This window comes from Lactuca serriola, chromosome 9 (assembly GCF_051521515.1).
Source record: "Lactuca serriola cultivar US96UC23 chromosome 9, Lser_US96UC23_V15, whole genome shotgun sequence".
In the NCBI taxonomy this organism is placed as follows: Eukaryota; Viridiplantae; Streptophyta; class Magnoliopsida; order Asterales; family Asteraceae; genus Lactuca; species Lactuca serriola.
The window spans coordinates 63,598,870-63,613,949 of NC_136416.1; the positions used below are offsets into that span (position 1 = coordinate 63,598,870).

General features: G+C 34.3%; 2 protein-coding genes across 2 annotated transcripts; both read right to left on the reverse strand.

The window, feature by feature from the left end:
- Positions 1 to 1,173: 1,173 nt before the first annotated feature.
- On the reverse strand, positions 1,174 to 2,550 carry LOC145077262 (uncharacterized). The gene is made up of 3 exons (XM_079023000.1): positions 2,456 to 2,550; positions 1,727 to 2,374; positions 1,174 to 1,510 (listed from the first exon to the last, which is right to left on the reverse strand). Exons 1-3 carry the CDS (start codon positions 2,537 to 2,539, stop codon positions 1,241 to 1,243), a joined length of 1,002 nt encoding a protein of 333 aa, XP_078879126.1. The 5' UTR covers positions 2,540 to 2,550; the 3' UTR covers positions 1,174 to 1,240.
- A 10,432-nt stretch (positions 2,551 to 12,982) lies between these two features.
- On the reverse strand, positions 12,983 to 13,858 carry LOC145075769 (uncharacterized). The gene is made up of 2 exons (XM_079021891.1): positions 13,513 to 13,858; positions 12,983 to 13,422 (listed from the first exon to the last, which is right to left on the reverse strand). Exons 1-2 carry the CDS (start codon positions 13,856 to 13,858, stop codon positions 12,983 to 12,985), a joined length of 786 nt encoding a protein of 261 aa, XP_078878017.1.
- Positions 13,859 to 15,080: the final 1,222 nt, after the last annotated feature.

Below are 15,080 nucleotides of genomic sequence, written 5' to 3' on the forward strand. Positions count from 1 at the left end.
GAGCAATACAAATTGGAAAATAACAGGAGGGACTTTATCCATGAAGCAACTTGAATGTTCTTTAAACTTATATTTTTAGTGATGTTTTTTAAGTAATTCTTAGTAATGTTTGTCGTTTATTAATATGTAATATTTATATATTTATTACTATGTAATGTTGTTTTTATTAATGAATCATGTTATATTTATTTTTATGTTTATTTAGTAAGTAAAATGTTTAAATTAAAAATTATTATTTGTATTAAAAAATAAATAAGTAGGTGAAAGTGAAAGAGTAGTATAACATAGGTTGAAAGAACAAGTGAAAGATCTAGTGAGAAATAAAGTGGCTCTGACATGGTACATAATGGAATATTGGAGAGTATAGAGTATATTACATAACCAAAGTGAATGAAGTAGACATCTAGGTGCCTTATTTTTTTTTGCCTTAAATGGTATAAATAGGAACTCTTAGATGTCATTATTTACGTGCTTTCAATTTAATTATCAATCTATTTTTGTAGAATTATCTTTGTAACTTCTCTGAGTACAATCATTTGGTGCCTTTATTCACTTCAATCACCGTGTGTTCTTTATAATTCAATCTAATTCTGTAGTTTGGTAAGTGATCTGGTATCTACAGTGTTCATCAATGATTTTGGAACAGAAAATGATATCGAAATGCTGTGGAGATGTTTTACAATGATTTTTTTTCATTGATGGCTAGTGTTTTTGGTTTAATAATAATCTTGGAGGAAAACATTTTGTTCCTCATCTTTCATCTAGTTGAAGAGGATAAACATGTTGCATGAATCTGGAAGGGGCACAAGACAATGTATTTGTCAAATCATTCAAAATTAATTTTTTGATATCTAAATCTAAAGATATCTGGAAAAAAAATTACTTCTTCCTTTAAAATCGTCATTCTGTTTTTGATGAATATGAGTTTCATCTTGTTTGGATTTTGGGTTTCATCTGATTGGAGTTGTAAATCTTGGTCAGAAACTTCAAAATTTTGATATAGATAACACTTTCCAACACCACACGAAAGCCAATTTCCGACATATATGATCATTAATCAAAGAGCTCTATCTATTGATTTATGTGCAAGATCAAACATTATACTTTCCAACAAAATCTGATGTACTGAAAGATGTAAAAAAAAAAAAAAAAAAAAAAAAAAACTATACCACGTTAATTTAACCATATTTACAAAACCTAGAAACTGTCATGTAGCATTACATAACTCAAAATCAGGAATCTACCTATAAAAAATTAATAAAAAACAAAGAAAACTATTATACTGCTGCACATATCTAATGTTGCTTAAAAAGAATATAAGAGCTGCACCGACAGCGGTTACCATCTTCCACAATTGTGGGTACCGCCTTCTGTCTCCAACTGTGAGTGTCGCAGCCAATGGGTTTTCAGTCTCATTTGCCTCTTTTGGCGTCACAATCTTTTCATCATGCACTCTGTTGTCACCAACTGTTCTCTTTCTTTCCTTTCTTCTTAAACGTTTTTCTCTCACCTACACAAACTCAAATCGGTTACATTTTCCCAATAAAATAATTTTACATGTTTTTGAGTCCGGGGACATTGTCATTTATCACCCCATGTTAACTGTGGGGTACTGTGTTTTAACTTTTTATATGTTTGTGTGGTCAATGTGTACATGTATGAACCAAAACCTTTTCTACAACGCAAAAGAAAAATACAATGAAAAAAATACATTTAAAAGTTATACCTTCTGTCTCTGCTCGGCTTCCTTTTGAGCTCGCAACTCAGCCCGTTTTTGGGCATTTTCAGCATTTCGTGTCTTCCTCTCGATTGACTCGTTCATTTTTCTCTTTTCCTCCGATTGCACTTGCTCTTTTAAATTGAATTCGATCTCTTTTTTACTAAGTTCATCTTCCTTCTTATCAACCTCCACCATAGTTTTTTCCATTTCTTCGTCCTCCGTTATCTCACTCAAACAAATGAACTTTGAATCTCTTACTACAAATTTAACTGGTTTTGTGGTTTTCATTATACGATTACTCTTTCTAGCCACTTTCCAGATAGTTTGGTTCTCAGGGGTTGGAGTCGTCTTTTTCCTTTGTTCTACTTTTGAAACCAATGAAACGGATTCGGTTTCACTTGAGATAGAAACTGAATTCGTAGCAATTCTTTCGCATATATTGCTCACACACGAAACTGTCTTTTTTCCTTGTTCAACTTTTGAAACTACTGAAGTGGATTCCAATTTACTTGAGATAGGAACTGCTTTCACAGCAATTCTTTCATTCATATGACTCTCAGGTGAAGTTTCAACAAGTGTCCTTGGTGTGGTCCTACTAATATTGTCTTTCCTAAATTCTTCATTTGAGTTCGATTCTTCCATTATTTTTTCCACCTAAAGTAATTAAAAAACATGTTAGCCACAAACCACATACTAAATATGAAATTAGAATATCGAGAAGATAAGATAACGAACCTGATTAACACACGGTTGATGAAGTGCAACTTTATCTCCACCAGATGCAAAAGTCCTTGCTGCAGTCGCATCTTCTCTGTACATATAGAAAAGTTTTTTCTGCAGATTCAATCAATAGAAAATTATAATTATTATTATTATGTTTCATTTTGTGTAAGATGCAAAAATTTACAACATACCTTGTCATATAAACGTTTCTTCAAACTATATAAATGTGTATAAGCTTGTTGGCAGACTTTTTCTGCAGCTTGGAATCGAGCTCGTAGTTCTTTTCCCTTTTGGTATTCTTCATCATATATTTTTCCTATTACTAAGGCAGCCACTTCAGCTTTTAAAACATTATCTTTTAAAGAGTCAACTTCCTCCTTTATATTCTGCATTGAATAAAAAATGGATCAACTTTTAGGAAATCTAACAGCCCTTTTAAGCCGTTAGGGAAGCATTATTGTCAATCAAATAAAATTCAAGTTACACAATAATGAGATCCGGCAATAAGTTATCTAGCTATAACAAAATTTGATGACCACTGTAGCTCTAGAAGAAAGAAATAAAAATGTAGATTATGTAGTATATAAATAAAGTAGTGATTGATATACGTACATTCAGGAGCTCCTTTATTTTCTTTTTCTGGTTTTGAATCTCTATCATTTGCTCCACTTTATGCATATGCTTCAAGAACAAAAACAAACCATGAGTTAGAATATAAAGCAATGCATGATAGAAAATTGGCCATATTGTATTTTGGGTAGAAAAAAGGAATGTAATCAATAATCATAGCATCATACCCAGTTATCTATATCTTCAGCCTTGGTGACTTGTTTCATCAAAAGTAGAATAGATTCTAAATCTGACCGCTTTGATTTACGTAACTTCTTTGCAGCTGTTACCTCCAAGTACGCATTTTTGAGTACCTCGTAATGGGCTTTCAATATTGCCTATTCAAGAAGAAGAAATCAAAGTACTTATATGAGTATATAATATTAAACTTTATAATAAAACATGGTATCAAAGACTTACAAAACTCTTACCCTATTCTCTTGAATTTCAGCCCCGATTGCATATCTGCACATTATCTTCTCATCAAGTTGCAACTGAGCATTTTTAATCTGTTCCTTGAGCTCTTCATCATCAAATCTTGGAACCCTGTTATATGGTTGAACCACATCATTCATGCAGTGAGTCGCCTTGTCAGCACTTTTGTTTTGTATATCATCAAGAATTCTGTCTGGAGTGTTAATGTTGACTCCACGTATGGGTTCAGCCTCAGCCTCCCTGCTCAAGACTTCCAACACAAGATTTAGGTTATTGGGATCTTTCTCATGAACACCGAATGAGCCAAACTGAAACTTTATTTCAGGGCACTCAAATGTATTTGGGAAGATTAATTTGGGTTTCTTTACTTCAAATTCATTTTGTTTATCATCAAAAGCATCAACACGCTGATGCTCTGTAACTCGAGGAACCCCATGTTTTTCTAATAACATCTCCCCATTCTTGTTTTCTGACTTCACAGGCTGTTGAGTATTTGTTTGAGTTTTATCAACACTCACTTCTACCAACTCTGAAATTATAGTCTCATCTCTAATTTGAACATCGATAGCTTCTGTCTCAACTTGTTCAGTCTCTTTGGCCATTTGTGTTGCATAATCTGGGCTCAAAGTATTGATTACATTAGTAGTAGACAGCAAAAACCGAGAGGCTGTGTTTTGGGATTTTGAGTCCTCCAATGGTTGAGAAGTCTCGGTTGTAATCAAACTCCAGTCTGTGTTGGTTATTTTCCTAGACTCAAGATCAACTGTTTCCACTACTACATTTTCTGACTCATTTACCTTCTCTACTTCAAGATGATTCCCATTTGTTTCTCTTTTAATATTCACTTCTTCGTTGACACCTTTCACCTGACAATCCTTTGCAGTTGCAGACTCAAGATCAATGGAATCAGTCTCCAATCCAGAGACTTCGTTTCTAAAACCCTTATCAACGATCACCTCAACATGTCCAACGAGAATATCAGAATCACCAGAAAGAAATTTACCATTCTCAGTTCCAACCTCATATACACCGGCCATTATGAAACAGTCACACAGTTTGTTTCCAGAAAAAGAATAAGCAGCAATAAAATAAAGATCGTCGAATACCTACAATCAAATATCAGAGGGGTTAATTACGACTTACGATTCAAATAATTCGTATAAGATGAGGAATGAACGGTGATCACAAGCGTAAAAATAGGAACGAAGAGTTGGATGAAGAACACGCGGGAGAGGAGTCTCTATGTTTTCTTATAATTTTCTCGGTATTTTGTTTTTGGAAAGCAACAATGTATATCCTTAATATATTTATTTAACTTTTTTGTAATTTAAAGTTTTGAATTTATATTATCCGTATTTATAATTTATAATTTATATTCTTCAACGACCCTTTTTAATTCATCCATATAATTCTGAAGTTAACTAACTATTATGCCCTGAGTTAAAAATAGGGAAAATGACTTAAAAGTCCAACGAAGTTTCAAAACCATTCAAAAAACTCCAATAATGTTTTTTCTGTTCAAAAAAACCAAACAAACTTAAACTTTTGTCTAAAAAGTCCAACAAAGTTCCAAACCGTTCAGAAAATTCCAATTTTGTTTTGTTTAAGTTCGTTAGGGTTTTTTTTTTGAACAGTCAAAACATGATTGGGGTTTCTAAACGTTTTGGAACCTTTGTTGGTCTAACAAGTCATTTTTCCGATACGGTAATAAATCACGTCATATGTTTCTCTTATTTGACTTTCAAGAAAGTGTAACTTAGTTGGGCTTTTTAGACAAAATGTTAAGTTTGTTGGGTTTTTTTGAACAGACAAAACATGATTGAGATTTTTTGAATGGTTTGGAAACTTCGTTGGGCTTTTAAGTCATTTTCCCTTATTTATATATATATATATATATATATATATATATATATATATATATATATATATATATATATATTAAAGAGAGAGAAACCCAATGACTTGTTTCCAAACACGCCACACGCCTCCATCTTCTCCTTCGGCGCAACAATCATCCTTTAGGATTACAACAATCTTCAGCATAACATAAGATAAATATAAATATTACAAGTTATTTAATTTTGTAATCAATCCACCATCCATTTTACTACATAAGATAAAATAAAGATTGCTTTTTCTAACTTGTTGCAATCTTTCGGCGCTACATCGAAGTGAATGTTGGCAACACCTGATCAAAAGCCAAGAGAAAAAGACTTCATGAGGATCCTAATTAAGCAGCAGGGGCAAAAGGGTCTTTAAACTGAATACTTCATGCCATCATGAGGGAAACCAATAAATAATCTTGATACTCCATGGCTCCACCAACCACAACCAGTTTGAAACTAATGGGGAATCACAGCTGGGAAAAAAAAAAAAAACAGCCAAAACCAATATGCAAATTTCAGCAAGTGGATACTCTGCATCTGATCAACTGTTCCAACTATAAAGTTCTACAATCAAATATAAATTCCTTCCGTAATAACTAAGGCCATCTCCAATGGGAGTTCAATGGGAGGTTTAATGGGGAGTTTAATCTCATTAAACCCAAAATCCTCATCATCGTAGAAAAATGACTAGGATTCAATGGAATGGGGAGTTCAATCCCCATTGAACTCTATATTCTCTCTCCTCTCTCTCAAACACACACACACACACACACATATATATATATATATATATATATATATATATATATATATATATATATAATTTTTTATTTTTTATTTTAAATTAATGTTAATTTTAATTGTAGTTTTTAATTTTTAATTTCATGTTAATTAATTTTTTTTAAATAACAATAAATAAAAAGAAAATGATAAATGATGTGACAATCCATTAAATTGTATAGAGTTTAATGGAGTGTAGAGTTTAATGAGTAAAGTTGTATAATGAGTGGAATGTATATGTGTCAATCTATTGAACTCATATGAGTTCAATGCATTGGAGATGGTCTAACTAACATGTAACTGAGTCGACCATACTTTGACATAAACAAACCCAGCAATATTATGCTGTAACCGTAAACCTACCAAACCTGTAGGTTATGGCTTTAATTTTACACACACAAAAAGAATTGAAACCACACAAACACCCAACCGCAGCCCAATGGGACACAAAATAATTACAAAAATGAAAAGAAAAGGGATCTGTATTGCTCAAAATTCCCATATGAAGCCAACCAAAAAGATTTTGATGACGAAGAAACATAATTATGATGATTTATGGACCGAAGCTCCAGAAAATACGAATGAACAAAATAAAAAAAATAAAAAGATATAAATTGTCTATACTGTGAATTTTACCCAGCTCCAAAAGAAAGAAACCTGGATGCCATAATAATAAATAAATAAATAAATAAAGCGTGAACAAATTTCCGGAAAGTATTCAAATGCGTTTTTTTTATTTAAATGGGGGCATAATTGTCCCTTATCCATAAAATTATGTGGACGAATAAAAAAAAGGTTATGGAAGAATCATCACCTTTTTATAAATATCTATTTTTTATTATTTTGTTTTAATTTTAGAGAAAATGACAAAAATAGCCATTTACACTAATTATATTACAAAAATAGCCAAAAAAACCGAAGTTGCAAAAATAACCATGAATTTCGCAGATGAAATAGTCCCATCTGTGAAATGGGCTTTCCATTTGCGAATGTACAATAGCTGCTTGTACATTCGCAGGTGGTTTATTTTATTTATTTATTTTTTTCTCTATATATATTGAAATTGTAGGGTAAAATCGCAGATGGAATAGCCCCATCTGCGATTTACTCTGATTCCATCTGTGAAATTGCGGTTAATTTTTTAATTTTTTTTTCTTTTTTTTTAAGTTTAACTATGAAATCAATTGGTTTGACTACGAAATAATGTTGCCGAACAAGAAGTTAAAGTTATGAATAAGCGTGTGGTAGATAAAACTAAAAAGAAAAAAAAATTCAAATCAAAAAAATGAAAAAAAAAAAAAAAGCATGTTTACGGGCATTATGTTGATATTGGTGATGTACGTTTAGATATAACTGAGCTACAAACCAATTGATTTCATAGTTAAACTTTTATATATATATATATATATATATATATATATATATATATATATATATATATATATATATATATAAAATAACCGCAATTTCACAGATGGAATCAGAGTAAATCGCAGATGGGGCTATTCCATCTGCGATTTTACCCTATAATTTCAATATATATAGAGAAAAAAAATAAAAATAAAAAAATAAACCATCTGCGAATGTACAAGCAGCTAAAGCACAGTTGTGCTTTACCTGCTTGTACATTCGCAGATGGAAAGCTCATTTCACAGATGAGACTATTCAATCTGCGAAATTCATGATTATTTTTGCAACTTCGATTTTTTTTGTCTATTTTGTAATGTAATTAATGTAAATGGCTATTTTTATCGTTTTTTTTTAATTTTATGATCATCCTCCATTTTTATTTTATTTTTATCATGTTTATCTCAAATATTAGAGATATTATACAGGAGATCTTTCGGATGCCATCCTATATTTTTGTCTCTTTCTTTTTAATGGAGATCAATATGGGAAAATATCTTTGTTAACCGTTACCATTATCCAATTTTCATACAACGTTTATTAATCTTATTTAATAAATAAATAAATATTGTATAATATAATAAGAATAGTAACATTATTTGTCCCTAAAGCATCGTCTTTCCCTTTACTAGACCAGAAGACATATGTGTCATTTTAACTTCATTTCATTTCACCTCTCTTTACTCTTCAAAATCTAAGAAACAGTCAACTTTCATTTCATCTTTTATTTTTCCATTACCAAATTCATAGTAAAGATTTATATAGACGTTGCAAGTAAACGAGCAACAAACTGTGCCGCAATTATAAGTTTTAATATATATTTTTTATTTTTAAATATATTTTATATCAATATTATACATTTTTTTGTCTAGAATTAAAAACCATATATATATATATATATATATATATATATATATATATATATATATATATATATATAATTTAATTAAATATTATAAAAAAATTAAAAATAGCATTTTCTAGCCATGGTCGATCACAATCAAATTAGAAGAGAGCTAGAGTGTAGGAGGCTACCCTGCGCGGGAAAACTCTTACTTAAACCCCACTCAGGATGTGTTGTTCCCTAAAGTGGTGATAGTCCACATCATCAAACTGCAAACATCGGTTCAAATGCACGTTATGGTCTTACTATGATATGTATCTTTCTGGTTTTTGTAACCTATTATATACAAGAAAAAAGATAAAACTATTGCATATGTAAGTTTTTTTTCCAAGAAATGGTAAGAGAATTAATCAAATCATCGATATAACCATAGATTTCTCAGGCCCTACCTGTAAAATCAACAATATAGGTTGTGTAATTGCCACAGTGAGATGTGGAATCCACTTATTGAACTCTGAAATTGATTGACTCTGATCATATACTATGTAAGTCACTTTTCATTTTAATACATACATTTTCACAACTTTCTATCTATAAAAATAGAAGAAAAATGACAACAATCTACCCCGGACATTAAGTTTATTCGTCTTTTATAAGTTTCTTCTATTTATGTAGCCTTTTTTATGTTATTTGGTTAAATTTGGAGTGGCAATATAATGAGCTTATGATATTTCTTGGTAATTTCCAATCGTTGCACTACAAGAATAGCTATCAATGGCGACGACACCTATCCTGATGACTAATGTCAATGCTAAAAGTACGGTTATGCTGACGACATGTCATTGCTATAGCTTTTGCCAACTTTGACCAAAAATGTTTGACCTGAAGCGCTATGTTGACGACATGTTGTCGTCATTGATCCTGCGGGAATGACAAATTTTTTCACGGTCTTTTGAAATCCTATGTCGAGAAGTCGTCGGTATAGGTTACGACAAATGTAATTTCCATTTATTTTAATTCCATGGTGTAGAAAATCGAAACGACGCAGCTTTGGGAAAGCTATCCCGACGACTTGTCGTCGGCATGCCACGTAACCATCCGCGTGAAATATCTATCTTGACGACTTGTCGTCGGCATAGCTTTTTAATTTTTAATTTTTTCATTTCAGCAAATAAATCAAACGACGTCATTTATCTAAACCCTATATCGACGACAAGTCGTCGGGATATGGTTTCACCTTCTAGATCAAGTCATACGCGGCCTCAGTTGCAGCAGTACACCCCTCCCTTTTCTCTCTTGATTTTGTCCGACGATTTCGTCCTTCCGGACATTCGTTTCACCGACGACATCAAGCAACACATCCATCTCGTTTCCCATTCAATTTCCAATGTCCCCCCACCCCCCACCCCACCCATATTCTAATTTGAGTGATTCTGGTTCAAAGTTGCCACCACCGACGACCACAAAGTCCATCGGTGACCACCTTGAAAGAGTTTATTCACTGGTAATCACTGAATTTAGATATCATTAAACTAGACCAAGGTGGCTTTAAATACTAGAACTTACAAAGAGATAACAAACTATAGCTAGTAAAAAGGAAAAACTAGAAAAGCGGAAATAGCTTAAGACCTGGTATTATCACGTGTGCAAATCCCACTTGACTTGACCCAGCCAGCTTTATTTGAATTCTTTTATTCTTGAGCTAACGACATCTAAAGTCCATCAAACCCTCCCTCAAACATGACTAGGTTTCCATGTCTTGTTTGCCTTTGAGAGAATAAACACCCAATCTTTCTCTTAACCTTATAAAATTATCATGATGCAATGGCTTGGTTAAGATGTTTGCCACCTGCTCCCTGGTATCAACATACTCCAATGCAATTGCTCCATCAGCTACCAATTCTCTTAGGAAATGAAATCTTACTCCATTGTGCTTACACTTTCCATGGAAAACAGTATTCCTTGATAGCCGTATGGCTGAAGTGTTGTCACATTTTATCACACTTTCACCCATCTGATGCACACCAAGTTCTTCCGGTATTTCTCGAGTCCAAATAGCTTGACAGACACATGACGCAACAGCTACCTATTTAGCTTCTGTGGATGATAAAGCTACTATTCTTTGTTTCTTTGATGACCACGAGACAGCTGCTCCATCCCACAAAATCACATTTCCAGAGGTACTTTTCTTGTCAGTGAGATATCCAGCGAAATCGCTATCTGTAAAAATTTCCATCTTGCCCTTGCCTCCTTTCTTGTACCAGATCCTATAATCCAAAGTTCCTTGTATGTACCTCGGTACTCGTTTGGCTGTTGCAAAGTGAAACTCAGTTGGTTTGACCATGAACCGGCTTATGAAACTCACTGCAAACTGTATGTCGGGCCTTGTGGTAGTGATGTACATTAAACTACCCACTAATTGTTTAAATAAAGTTTCATTTGCTGGTTCACCTTCATCATTATTTAGTCTGCGTCCCGGAACTATTGGGTTTATGATTGGACTACACTCTAACATCTTGAAGCGGGTTAGTATTTCAACTGCATATTTTCTCTGTGAAATGTGAATGCCAACTGAGTTTTGTATCACTTCAATGCCCAGAAAGTACCTCATATTTCCCAAGTCTGTCATCTCGAACTCAGCCTTCATAGAGCTCTTGAAATCATTCATCATCTTCTCATCATTTCCTGTGAAAAGTAGGTCATCGACATACACATTAACAAACAATAGCTTTCCTCCTGCCTGTTCTTTAATGAATAAAGTGTGCTCAATCTTGCTTCTAGTAAAGCCATCATGGATAAAGTGAGCCTCAATGCGACTATACCAGGTCCTAGGGGCCTGTTTAAATCCATACAGTGCCTTCTGAAGCTTATACACTTTGTGTTCATCATTCTTCACAACATATCCTTGTGGGTGTTGTACATATAAATCTTCTTGCAGAGTTCCATGGAGAAATGTTGATTTCACATCCATTTGATAAATACTCCAACTTCTTTATGCTGCAAGTGCAAGAATCAAACGTATGGTATCCATCCTAGCCACTGGAGCATATACTTCCATGTAATCTACTCCATATTTTTGACCATAGCCTCAAGCCACCAACCTTGCTTTGTGTTTCTCGGTCTCGCCTTTTTCGTTCAACTTTGTCTTATATACCCACTTTACCCCAATGCACTTGGCACCCTTTGGTAGATCAACTAGTTACCAGGTTTGGTTTTTCTCAATCATCTCCATCTCACTATCCATTGCTTTCTTCCATTTGGCTTCTTTCACAGCATCTTCATAACAAGTAGGATCCTGATGAATTATTTCCATGACATTTATTTCTTCTTCTTCTTCTAAATCTAGTTCATCACCTGTGACATAATCCTGCAGGTATCTTTGGGTTCTTTGCTGTCTTCCCTACCTAATTGTGGTGGTGTTCGGACCTACTTCATCGTTTGACTGATCTGATTCAGTCACTTCATGTTGTTCATCACCATGATCATTAATAAAGACATAGTCTTTATCGATGAAGTCATAATTTCCCCATGAGAGTTGTTCTTTTTCTATACTTTCTTCTTTACCTTGACACCAATTCGGCAATTCCAGCCTTTGTGTTCTTCAAAAATCACATCTCTACTTGTTATGACCTTCATTGTTTCCGGATTGATCAGACGGTAAGCCTTTGATTCCTCACTTACACCTGTTAAAACACAAACAACACTCTTGTTTTCAAGTTTAGATCTCTTCTCCTTTGGTACATGAACATGTGCCAAACAACCCCAAATTCGAAAATTTTGGACTGTGGGCTTCAAACTACTCCAGGCTTCTTGTGGTGTCATGTATGATAGAGCTTTAGTTGTACTTCTATTCAACACATAGAAACTCCAGCATGTTGCGTCAGCCCAAAACATTTTGGGCATATTCTTGGCTGAAAGAAGAGTTACCACCATGTTAATTACTGTTCTGTTCTTCCGCTCTGCAACCCCATTTTGTTGCAGGGTAAAGTTGGTGGTTAACTGTCTTCTGATACCATGTTCATTGTCGTACTTGTCAAAGTCCTTATAAAGGTACTCTCCTCCTCTATCTGTTCTAAGTGCCTTCACTACCTTCCCAGTTTCAGTTTCTACTTTGCTCTTGAAGTCTTTGAAGCTTTCAAAGGCTTGTGATTTTTCTGTTAGCAAATAGACCCAACCTTTGCGACTAAAGTCATCAATAAAACTCAAGAAGTACTTCTTGCCTGTATGAGATGCTGGAGTGATTGGTCCACAAATATCCGAGTGTACCAACTCTAAGACTTCTTTCGCACGCCATGAGCTTATCTTTGGTATGGCCTCTCTTGTCTGTTTTCCTATCATACGATCTCCACATACTGAAGTATCAGTAACCAACTTGGGTAGATCACACACCATGCCTTTGTGTTGAAGGGTCTTTAAATTGGTTTTACTTATGTGCCCCAACCGTTCATGCCATAGCTTGGCCACATCATCATCACTGGAGTATAAGCATCCTTCTGAGTTCTGTATTATGCTCTTCATCATCATTTGTATCTTCACTGAGTGGATACATACGATTTGTGCTCATACCTGATTGAAAGATCAAGCCTTTATCTGGATGAAATACCTTACATACATCAGATTGAAAAAGAAAGGACAGACCCTTTTGTTGCAATTGCCCAATGTTGAGGAGTTCTTTAGATCTGGAACATAGTACACATCCTTTATCACATAGGTTGCACCATTCAACACAATCTTTACATCTCCCTTTCCTTCCACAGTCATCCGAGCGTTGTTGCCTAGCTTTACAGTGTTTGAGAAGCCTTGGTCAAAACCTACAAACCTTTCTTTGTTTCCACACATGTGATTTGAACATCCAAAATATAAGAACCACAACAGTCCTCTATTTTCATCATTTGATTTCACCATGAGCACATCCTGTTCTTCTTCACTTCCTTCAATCATAAGCATGACTTCCTCATTTTCTTCAAACCCTGCATAGTTTGCCTCCTTTGAATTAGGGCATTCATAAGAATAATGCCCTAATTTATGACAATTGTAACATTCAATTGTCTCTTTGTTTACTTATTGTCGTCCTCTACTGCGGCTCCTTCCTCTGAAGCTTGATCGACCTCTTCCACATCCTTTAGAGTTAGGACTGCTCCCTGTATCAGCCTTTAGTGCGTGTTCTTCTTCCCTTTCATTCTTCTTGAACTTTTTCTCATGGACGATTAAAGAGCTCTGCAATTCTTTTATAGACATCTGTTCAATGTCCTTTGATTCTTCAATAGACACCACCACCAACATGTATTTTTCAGTTAGGGTTCGAAGGATTTTCTCTACAATCTTGACATCATTCATTTCTTCTCCATTGCTTCTCATCTGATTAGAGATTGTTAAAACCCTACCAAAGTATTCAAGTATGGTTTCATTTGTCTTCATCTCTAAGACTTCAAAATCTCTACGGAGCTTCTGCATGTCACACCCCCGAACCAGACGGCGGAAACGTCCGAGGGCTATTGTGACTTAATTGAATACCATCACAATGAATATACATGAAACATAACATCATACATCACCAAGCATTGAAGTATTACAACTGGTAGCGTTTACATTCAGTACATTGATCCATAACATTACATGCCCAAAAGTAAATTGTTTGATACTAATTAAACAAACAGCAAGACATTACTGAGTACATTTTTCCCTTTCGATTTACCTGTTACCTGAGAATACAAGTATTTTGAAAAACGTCAACATATGAAATGTTGGTGAGTTCATAAGTAATGTTTGAAATATAATGTTTTGTATTGTTTTGAAAACCACCAGAAAATCCGATATTTTCTGAAAAGAGCATAGTATAAAAAGTGTGAAGATCCGTAAGTATGCTTGTTTGTTTCTATAAATGTAAAAAAAAAGAATTTGTTAAACTTGGTATGCATCTCGTAGGTGTATGAATTGAAAACCCCTAGGAAAACCCGATGTTTTCCTAATACTTTGAATTAAGCGTCTTATATTTTGTTATTTTGTTGCGACGTGTGTATTCGATGAGTCCCGGTGACATTGGATTAATTATGGATTGTGAATTGTTATAAACACACATTAATGAAAATGACTAGTTTACAACTATACAATCGATCCCTTAGGCGTCGTTCGTACTATTCACTTAATCCAACCACCCGACTTCTCATAGCCCCACAACTGAGGAGGAAAAGAGGGTACGAAGCCCCCGATATTTCCATAAGTCGTTCAAGGCTATCGTGAATGCGAAGGGCCCTTAGCCCGACTCGCATTGGTGAATTCTCGACTTCGCTAGCAGTACCAAAGGACCCTTGGGGCCCAACAGCACAAAAGCCGTTGAAAGTCCTTTTACACGGAATTATGTCATATAAGACCTAACTACATGTAAGCGAGTTTCCTTCGGGCCTAAAGATCATGTTATTTGGCTAGCTAGGCCCAACAAGCACGATTTGAAACTTTCGGGCCCAAAGATGGTGTATCAACGTTTGGTGTATTCCCACGTGTGTATTGACTTCCCGAAATTTCCGCGTGTGTATTGAAGTAGCGTCGTGTTATTAAGTTTGGATTCGTTATTGATTCGAGACCGAATCAGTTCGTTTGATAACGATTTTGGGTGTTGAAGGTGTATTATATTTCGTCGATAGTCCTGGTACTAGTATTCCATCCTAACAGATTTATT